We start from the raw sequence: 10,477 nt of genomic DNA, 5'->3' as shown, positions 1-10,477 counted from the left end.
GACCCTGTTAAAAAAAAAAAAAAAAAAAATGGCTGGTCGCGGTGGCTCACGCCTGTAATCCCAACACTTTGGGAGGCTGAAGCGGGTGGATCACTTGAAGTCAGGAGTTCAAGACCAGCCTGGCCAACATGGTGAAACCTCGTCTCTACTAAAAATACAAAAATTAGCTGGGCTTGGTGACAGGCGCTTGTAATCCCAGCTACTCAGGAGGCTGAGGCAGGAGAATTGCTTGAACCCGGCAGGAGGAGCTTGCAGTGAGTCTAGATGGCGCCATTCCACTCCAGCCTGGGCAACAGAATAAGACTCCGTCTCAAAAAATAAAAAATAAATAAACATAAAGTAATGATTATACCTGCATATGGTGGCATTATGGGCATTAAGATGTTCATAATTTTCTGTATTTTCTATCTTCCATCTTCTACCATGAGTATTGTTATTTTTATACTTAGAAAAATATTGTCAGGCCAGCACTGTGGCTCATGCCTGTAATCCTAGTGCTTTGGGAGGCCGAGGCAGACGGATTGCCTGAGCTCAGGAGTTCAAACCAGCTTGGGCAACATGGTGAAACCCCGTCTCTACTAAAATACAAAAAATTATCCAGGTGTGGCGGCATGTGCCTGTAGTTCCAGCTACTTAGGAAGCTGAGGCAGGAGAATTGCTTGAACCCAGGAGGTGGAGGTTGCAGTGAGCCAAGATGGCACCACTGCACCCCAGCCTGGGCTACAGAGCAAGACTCCATCTCCAAACAAAAAAATATTGTCAAAGAACACACTTTGGGAGCCTGCGGCAGGTGGATCACCTGAGGTCAGGAGTTCGAGACCAGCCTGGCCAACATGGTGAAACCTCGTCTCTACCAAAAAAATATAAAAATTTGCAGGGTGTGGTGGCATGTGCCTGTAATCCTAGCTACTCAGGAGGCTGAGGCACGAGAATCTTTTGAACCTGGGAGGCAGAGGTTGCAATGAGCTGAGATTGCCACTGCACTCCAGCCTGGGTGACAGAGTGAGACTCCGTCTCAAACACACACACACACACCAGACACACACTCACACTTTGGGAGGCCGAGTTGGGCAGATCACCTGAGGTGGGCAGATCAGCTGGCCAACATGGTGAAACCCCCATCTCTACCAAAAAAATATAAAAATTAGCCCGGCATAGTGGCATGTGCTGGCAGTGCCTCCCAGCTCCTGGGGAGCCTGACGTGGGAAAATCGCTTGAACCCACGAGGCAGAGGTTGCATGATCTGAGATCACACCATTGTACTCCAACCTGGTCAACAGAGTGAGAACCTGTCTCAGAAAAAAAAAAAAAAAGAAAAGAAAACAACAACAACTTGTCAAAGAACATACTTTTCTTTTCTTTTTTTTTTTTTTTTTGAGACAGAGTCTGGCTCTGTTGCCGGGGCTGGAGTGCAGTGGCCGGATCTCAGCTCACTGCAAGCTCCGCCTCCCAGGTTCACGCCATTCTCCTGCCTCAGCCTCCCGAGTAGCTGGAACTACAGGCGCCCGCCACCTCGCCCGGCTAGTTTTTTGTATTTTTTAGTAGAGACGGGGTTTCACCATGTTAGCCAGGATGGTCTCGATCTCCTGACCTCGTGATCCGTCCGTCTTGGCCTCCCAAAGTGCTGGGATTACAGGCTTGAGCCACTGCGCCTGGCCAAAGAACATACTTTTCTAAAGCATATCCCTTCCCTAGTAGGTTGGTTGTTTTAACCTCTAAGAGTGCACTGAGAGATGGGAGAAAAGAAGCAAATTTGAAATTCAAGCGCTGATAAACGGATCATTAAAAAACCAAGGATCCGGGCACAGTGGCTCACGCCTGTAATCTTGGCACTTTGGGAGGCTGAGACGGGCAGATCACATGAGGTCAGGAGTTCAAGACCAGCCTGGGCAACATGGTAAAACTCTGTCTCTACAAACAATACAAAAATTAGCCAGGCGTGGTGTCAGGCACGTGTAGTCCCAGCTACTCAGGAGGTTGAGGCAGGAGGATTGCTTAAGCCTGGGAGACAGAAGTTGCAGTGAGCCAAGATCACACCACTGCACTCTAGTCTGGGCAACAGAGCAAGACCCTATCTCAAAAAAAAAAAAAAAAAGAAGAAGAAGAAGAAGAAAAGAAAAAGAAAAGAAAGAAACAGAAAACCAGAGAAGCAATAGAAGCAGCAACAGTTAGCAGCAGAGGGAGTTCCGGGAGGTTACTGGGGTTGTAGTCACCACATGACCGTACTGCTGCATGAGGGCATTGGCCGGTCCCAAGATCCATCTTTCTGACAAACTGCGGTAAATGATTTCAGGGGCAAGTGACCCTGAAGAAGAATTCAGAATATATTAATTTCCTTGTTTATATCATAAAATCACTCCCCAAAGCTGTGGTCTCACAGTACTTCCTATTCTAGTGTTTTACGAGGTACTCCCAAAGCGGGTGACGTCGCACATGACCAGTATCTGCATGTGCTGGGGTTTAAGGGACCTGGCACATGGACACACTGCCCCACCGCCTCAGTGCACATCTATGCCACCTAGGTTATGTATTTCATTGTTCAACAGGTATTGGCATTTTATGAATCGGATAGAAACTTTGCAGCAATTTATGATTCTTTTGTTTGTTTTTCACTGTAATACAAAAACATATCCGATCTTAGCTGGGTGTGGTGGCTCATGCCTGTAATCCCAGCACACCTGGAGACCAAGGCAGGTGGATCACTTGAGGCCAGGAGTTCAAGACCAGCCTGGCCACCATGGTGAAACCTTGTCTCTACTAAAAAATACAAAAACTTAGCCTGGCGTGGTGGCGTGCACCTGTAATCCCACCTCCTCAGGAGGTTGAGGCAGGAGAATTGCTTGAACGTGTGAGGCGGGGGTTGCAGTGAGCTGATATTGCAACACTGCACTCCAGCCTGGGCGACAGAGTGAGACCCTGTCTCAAATCATCGTCATCATCATCATATCTCAATATTTCTGCATCTGATGTTCCACCGTTTCTTTCTTTTTTTTTTTTTTTTTTTTGAGACAGAGTCTCGCTCTGCCGCCCAGGCTGGAGTGCAGTGGCCGGATCTCAGCTCACTGCAAGCTCCGCCTCCCGGGTTTATGCCATTCTCCTGCCTCAGCCTCCCGAGTAGCTGGGACTACAGGCGCCCGCCACGTCGCCCGGCTAGTTTTTTGTATTTTTTTAGTAGAGACGGGGTTTCACCGTGTTAGCCAGGATGGTCTCGATCTCCTGACCTCGTGATCCGCCCGTCTCGGCCTCCCAAAGTGCTGGGATTACAGGCTTGAGCCACCACGCCCGGCCTCCACCGTTTCTTTATATAAAGTGACAGAGGGCCAGGCGCAGTGTTTCACACCTGTGATCCCAGCACATTAAGAGGCCAACCAAGGTGGGAGGACTGCTTGAGCTCAGAAGTTCAAGACCAGCCTGGGCAACATAGTGAGACCACCCCCCACCTCTACAAAAAAGACAAAACTTAGCCGGGCATGTTGGTGCTCGCCTGTAGTCCCAGCTACTTGGGAGGCTGGGGTGAGAGATTGCTTGAACCTGAGAGGTCAAGGCTGTGGTGAGCCATGATATCGCACCACTGCCCTCCAACCTGCGTGACAAAGTGAGACCCTGTCCAAAAAGAAAAAAAAAAAACAGAGGGCTGTGGTGACAAGTTTGAAAAAGGAGGTGTGATAAGACTTCCAAGTATGTCTGTGTATCTGTCTAGCCTGTGGCCATTAGCTGGAGGAGGGTTACTAAGAATTCTTTTGTGAGTTTCATCTGTGTGCTGTCCACCAGCTTTCACTGCCAGTGTCATTCACAGGGAAACATTTTTCGACTTGCTGAGATAATGTTTTTCTAAAATCAAACATTAAAATAAAAGAAGATGGCTTTGGCAGAAACCCTGTGCTTTAAAGGATTTCAGGACTTCTTGTGTTAAGTCAGAAACTAAAGAGGTTTGTGGTCCGAGGAGCTGTGGAAAAGAGCCTGCTCAAGAAGTTTGCAAGGTAGGAAAAGTGTCTCACTTTTTTTTTTTTTTTTTTTTTTTGACCCTCCACAGGACTGTGGATTGCATAGCTAGTTATCATTCCAATGTTATTACTTCTTACCACTGGGATTCAGTGACAATTTTGAAGAACATAAAGAGGACGTGCTAATTTCTTACCTGTGCCCCTAAAGCAACATGCTAAGCATTTTTTGAAATTATACTCCTCCCTTAACAGTGATCACTATTTATAACTTTGCAGAATACACTATTTCCTGGGCCTGTCTACGGGCCCAGGAGTTGTTTCATGGAAAGGTCATTTGACCAGGGGGAGGACTTTAATTTGATGCAAGGCAGGGCACATGGAACAGGATAGCAAACTCATCTTTCTGTCGTTCCAGCCACTTTACGAAGAGCTGCTGTCATGTGTGACCAACAGAAAAGTTGACCATTTTATTTTATGCATTTTTTTGAGACAGAGTCTCGCTCTGTCACCCAGGCTGGAGTGCAGTGGTACAATCTCAGCCGACTGCAACCGGCGCCTCCCAGGCTTAAGCAATTCTCCTGCCTCGGCCACCTGGGTAGCTGGGATTACAGGTGCCGGCCACCTAATAATTTTTTGTTGTTGTTATTGTTGTTGTTGTTGAGACGGAGTCTCGCTCTGTCTCCCGGGCTGGAGTGCAATGGCCGGATCTCAGCTCACTGCAAGCTCCGCCTCCCAGGTTTATGCCATTCTCCTGCCTCAGCCTCCAGAGTAGCTGGGACTACAGGCGCCCGCCACCTCGCCCGGCTAGTTTTTTGTATTCTTTAGTAGAGACAGGGTTTCACCATGTTAGCCAGGATGGTCTCGATCTCCTGACCTTGTGATTTGCCCGTCTCGGCCTCCCAAAGTGCTGGGATTACAGGCTTGAGCCACCGCGCCCGGCCTAATTTTTGTATTTTTAGTAGAGACGGGGCTACTACCCCATCTAATTTTTATATTTCTTCTCCTTCTTCTTCTTCTTCTTCTTCTTCTTCTTCTTCTTCTTCTTCTTCTTCTTCTTCTTCTTCTTCTTGTTATTATTATTATTACTATTATTTGAGATGGGGTCTCGCTCTGTTGCCCAGTCTGGAGTGCAGTGGCGTGCTCTCGGCTCACTGCAAGCTCTGCCTCCCGGGTTCACGCCATTCTCCTGCCTCAGCCTCCCAAGTAGCTAGGACTACAGGCACCCACTACCATGCCCGGCTAATTTTGTGTGTGTGTATTTTTAGTAGAGATGGGGTTTCACCATGTTGGCCAGGATGGTCTCGATCTCCTGACCTCGTGATCTGCCGGCCTCGGCCTCCCAAAGTGCTGGGATTACAGGTGTGAGCCACCACGCCCGGCCTAATTTTTGTATTTTTAGTAGAGATGGGGGTTTCACCATGTTGGCCAGACTGGTCTCGAACTCCTGGCCTCAAGTGATCTGCCTGCCTCGGCCTCCCAAAGTGCTGGGAATACAGGTGTGAGCCCCTGTGCCTGGCCAAATTGCCTATTTTCATCACCAGCTTTCCAAAGTAGCTTTAAAACAAAGGGCTCGCTTACGTAAATTTAAAGTTATGTTTAAAGAAAAAAGAAAGAGGCCAGGCGCAGTGGCTCACGCCTGTAATCCCAGCACTTTGGGAGGCCGAGACAGGCGCATCACGATGTCAGGAGATCGAGACCATCCTGGTTAACACGGTGAAAGCCTGTCTCTACTAAAAATACAAAAAATTAGCCAGGCTTGGCGGCAGGCCCCTGTAATCCCAGCTACTCGGGAGGCTGAGGCAAGAGAATGGCGTAAACTCGGGAGGTGGAGCTTGCAGTGAGCCGAGATCGCGCTACTGCACTCCAGCCTGGGTGACAGAGCGAGACTCCGTCTCAGAAAAAAAAAAAAAAAAAAAAAAGAAAGAAAATAAAAAGAAAGAAAGGGCAGAATTCCCAGAATCAAATTTTCCGTAGCCATCCTTTTTGTCCTCTGCAAACTTATTTCTTGGCTTTTTATCATTTAAAGATAGAAGAAATCATGCTGACACACGATTTTCCCACTTTCCCTTCACATATCTGCAGATAGAAATATGTTCACATTTCAAAGCGATCGTGATTGATGGTGGTGTACTTAGTCTTGTTTTAACTCACTTGCAGAAGCTCATAGCCAGTCTCGCAAAAGATGGAGAAGCTGTCTTTCAGGATGTATTTGGCTTGCACAGGTGAAACGTGGCCATTAGGTGGCGCCATCGGATAAGGGCAAGGCTGCGCTGTGCAGAGGAAACCAGGTTTATTGGTTTTGATGAGGTCTATAGCAGCCAAGTCCGAATCGAGCCATCTGAAGTTCTTAGCTTATAAAGGAAATACTTAACACGTAAAGAGAGCTTGCCATTCGTGGGGTAGGGTTCTTAAGATTTAACACCAACGGCAAGATTAAACTCTCAGGTGCTTTTGCAAATTAAGGTTTCTTGTTTTCCCTGGGACGGAGCCAAAGGTATGTGACAAAGCCGGGTATGTGGGAAGATGGGGCAGTCCTCATAAATAGAATGTCTGCTCTATGCCAGGAACTTCAGAGCCACGCTGGAAACCGAGACAGAGTGTAACTTTGAGGAAGAGAGCTCAGGGGAGGCTGTGGGCCCTGCATGGGACTGGAGCTGGGTTTAAATCGTAACTCTCCATTTCCCAGTGGTTATGTGTAACCTCTTGGAACCTCAGTTTCTTCATCTGCAAGATGGGGAGCGGGTGATGTGACAATAGTTGCTCCAGGGCTGTTGTGAAGATCAAATACAAAGCACCTAGGCTAGTGCTTGGTGGAGCTGTAATTCACCCTCACAGCCGCCCCTCATGAGCACCTATCCACAGTGCTCAACCCACCAGGACACTGCATTCCACTCTGGCCCCCAAACCCTGGCCTCCACTCACCCCAAGGCTTCAGTGCTCCCCAGCTGCCCCTTAAAACCCACCGGTCAGTTTCTGAGTCCTCTCCTCCCTCCGGCACCTGCTAGGGCCCAGTGGTCTCTGCCAAGCTGCTGGGGCAGCTGGGTGCACCTGACCCAGCCTGTGGCCTGGGGCAGCTCTCAGTCCCATGCAGGTCCCAAAGTCTCCCCTTGAGGAATCAATCTCCAGAGACAGCCTTGGTGGACCTGTGGGAGCCCAGGGCTTCTAGCACTTGAGTGTCTGTCATGAGGAAGAAGTGGTGGCAGTTCTGGCAGGGCCTCAGAGGGCAGAGCCAGGGCCAGTAGGGGTGGTCCTGAGAGGTAGAGTGTGTAGATCTGGCTGCATACTACTCAAGTTGTGGCTCTGGTGCAACCCTCCATGGTCAGAACTCCTTTTTCCCCTGCCCCAACTCATACCCACCCCTCACCTTCTACAGCTCCACACCCTGAAGACTGAAGCCTCTGGGGGGCTTTTGCGCATGCTCTTCTGCCACCTAGAACTCTGTCCAATACCCACTTATCCTTTAAATTCAATCTTGGCATTTCCTATTCCAGGATCGCTTCCTAGCTCCTAGCCCCTGTCTGGTGAGATCCTCCTTTGGACTCTCACATTGTCCAGTGCTTGGCTGTAGGCTGTGCTTGCCACAGGGTTCTGGTTATGTTTCTGTGACTGTTCCCTCACTGGACTGAGCAGAGGCTGCTGGAACTGTGGCTTCCATGTTACATATCCCTGGTACACATCCATAGGATGGAATGATGGTGGATGGAAGGATGGTGGATGGATGGATGGATGGATGGATGGATGAACAGATTGGTGGATAGAAGAATTGGTAGGCAGAAGGATGGGTGGATGGATAGATGGCTGGCTGGATAGAAAGATAAGTAAGGTAGAAGAATGGATGAATGGACAGATGAATGACTGGAAGGATGGATGAAAGCATGAATGGATGGATGAGTGGGATTGGTAGGTAGAAAGATGGGTGGATGGATAGATGAATGACTGGCTGGATGAATGGATGGATGGATGCATGGATGGATATATGGGTGGGTGGATGGATGGATGGATGAATGGATGCATGGATGGATGGATGAATAGGATTGGTAAGTAGAAGGATGGGTGGGTGGATAGATGGATAGCTGGAAGGATGGATGGATGGATAGATAGAAAGATGTGTGGGTAGAAGGATGGGTGGATGGTTGGATGAATAGAAGAATGCATAGATAGGAGGATGGGTGGATGGAAGGATGGGTGGGTGGGTGGGTAGGTAGATGGATAGAAGGATGGATGGATGGATGGATAGATGGATAGGATGGGTGGGTAGGTGAATGGCTGGAAGAATGGGTGGATGGGTAAATGGATGGGTGGGTGGATGGATGGATGGATGGATAGGATTGGTAGGCAGAAGAATGGGTGGGTGGATAGATGGACAGCTGTAAGGATGGATGGATGGATACATAGAAGGATGTGTAGGTGGAAGGATGGGTGGATGGTTGGATGAATAGAGGAATGGATGGCTAGAAGGATGGGTGGATGGAAGGATGAGTGGGTGGGTGGGTAGATGTATAGATGGATGGATTGATGGGCCTGGGCTCGGTGGTTCACGTCTGTAATCCCAGTACTTTGGGAGGCCAAGGCAGGCAGATCATGAGGTCAACAGATCAAGACCATCCTGGCCAACATGGTGAAACCCTGCCTCTACTAAAAATACAAAAATTAGCTAGGCACGGCCGGGCGCGGTGGCTCAAGCCTGTAATCCCAGCACTTTGGGAGGCCGAGACGGGCGGATCACGAGGTCAGGAGATCGAGACCATCCTGGCTAACACGGTGAAACCCCGTCTCTACGAAAAATACAAAAACTAGCCGGGCGAGGTTGCGGGCGCCTGTAGTCCCAGCTACTCCGGAGGCTGAGGCAGGAGAATGGTGTAAACCCGGGAGGCAGAGTTTGCAGTGAGCTGAGATCCGGCCACTGCACTCCCGTCCGGGCGGCAGAGCGCGCCCCCGCCACAAAAAAAAAAAAAAAAAAAAAATTAGCTAGGCACGATGGCACATGCCTGTAATCCCAGCTACTCTGGAGGCTGAGGCAGGAGAATCGCTTGTATCCAGGAGGCAGAGGTTGCAGTGAGCTGAGATTGTGCCACTGCACTCCAGCCTGGCAACAGAGCGAGACTCTGTCAAAAAAAAAAAAAAAAAGAAGAAGAAGAAGGATGGATGGATAGGATGGGTGGGTGAATGGCTGGAAGAATGGGTAGATGGATGAATGGATGGGTGGGTGAATGGATGGATAGAATTGGTAGGGAGAATAATGGGTTGGTGGATAGATGGACAGCTGGAAGGATGGATGGGTGGATGGATGGATGGATGTGTAGATGAATAGAAGAATGGGTGGATAGAAGAATGAGTGGGTGGGTGGATAAAGGATGGAAGGATAGAAAGATGGGTAGGTAGAATGAGTGGACGGATGGCTGGGAGAATGGGTGGGTGGGTGGGTGGATGGATGGATGGATGGGTAGGTCGGTAGAAGAATGGGTGCATGGATAAGATTGGTAAGTAGAAGGATGGGTGGGTAGATAGATAGCTGGAAAGATGGATGGATGAATGAATGGACAGATAGAAGGATGTGCAGGTAGAAGGATGGGTGGATGGGTAGATGAATATAAGGATGGGTGGGTGGAAGGATGGGTGGGTAGATGGATGGGTGGGTAGATGGATGGATAGAAGGAAGGAAGGAAGGAAGGAAGGAAGGATGCATGAATGGATGGATGGATATGTTGGTAGAGGAAGGGTAGATGGGTAGATGAATAGGATGGGTGGATGGAAGGATGGGTGGGTGGAAGGATGGGTGGGTGAGTAGATGGATAGAAGGATGGATGGATGGATGGATGGATGGATGGATGGATGGATGGGTAAATGGAAGGATGGGTAGGTAGAAGGATGACAGATGGATAGATAGATGTCTGGGAAAATTGTCAGATGGATGAATGGATGGATGAGTGGATGGACAGAGGAATGGATGGATGGGATTGGTAGGTAGAAGGATGGGTGGGTGGATAGATGGACAGCTGGAAGGATGGATGGGTGGATAGATAGAAGGGTGTATAGATAGACAAATGGGTGGATGGATGGATGAATAGAAGGATGAATGGAGAGAAGAATAAGTGGGTGGGTGGACAGACGGATGGTGGATGGATGGATGGATGGATGGATGGATAGATGGATGGATGGATGGAATGATGGGTAGGTAGAAGGATGAGTGGATGGATAGATGGCTGGAAGTATGGGTGGGTGGGTTGGTGGATGGATGGATGGATGGATGGATAGAAGAATGGGTGGATGGATAGACAGATGGCTGGAAGGATGGATTAATGGGTGGATGGATGGATGGGTAGGATTGGTAGTAGAAGGATGGGTGGGTGGATAAATGGATAACTGGAAGGAATGGATGGATGGATGCATGGATACATAGATGGATGATGGATGGATGATGGATGGATAGATGAATGGATGGATGGATAGATAGATAGGTGGGTGGATGGGTAGATAAATAGAAGGATGGGTGGATAGAGGATGAGTGGGTGGAAGAGTGGGTGGGTGGGTGG

General features: G+C 48.9%; 1 protein-coding gene across 1 annotated transcript in view; it reads right to left on the bottom strand.

Moving 5' to 3' along the window:
* The window catches only part of MASP2 (mannan binding lectin serine peptidase 2), a 22,695-nt gene that overhangs the window by 6,622 nt on the left and 5,596 nt on the right, over window positions 1-10,477 (bottom strand). Inside the window, exons 7-8 of the mRNA XM_026447961.1 lie at window positions 6,096-6,214; window positions 2,227-2,305 (exon numbers count right to left, since the gene is read on the bottom strand). Of these exons, the coding sequence (XP_026303746.1) occupies window positions 2,227-2,305; window positions 6,096-6,214 (198 nt within the window). The remainder of the gene's footprint in view (window positions 1-2,226; window positions 2,306-6,095; window positions 6,215-10,477) is intronic.

This window comes from Piliocolobus tephrosceles, chromosome 1 (genome assembly GCF_002776525.5).
Source record: "Piliocolobus tephrosceles isolate RC106 chromosome 1, ASM277652v3, whole genome shotgun sequence".
Classification (NCBI taxonomy): Eukaryota; Metazoa; Chordata; class Mammalia; order Primates; family Cercopithecidae; genus Piliocolobus; species Piliocolobus tephrosceles.
Note: the sequence above shows the minus strand (reverse complement) of the source record. Positions and strands in the feature narration are given on the sequence as shown.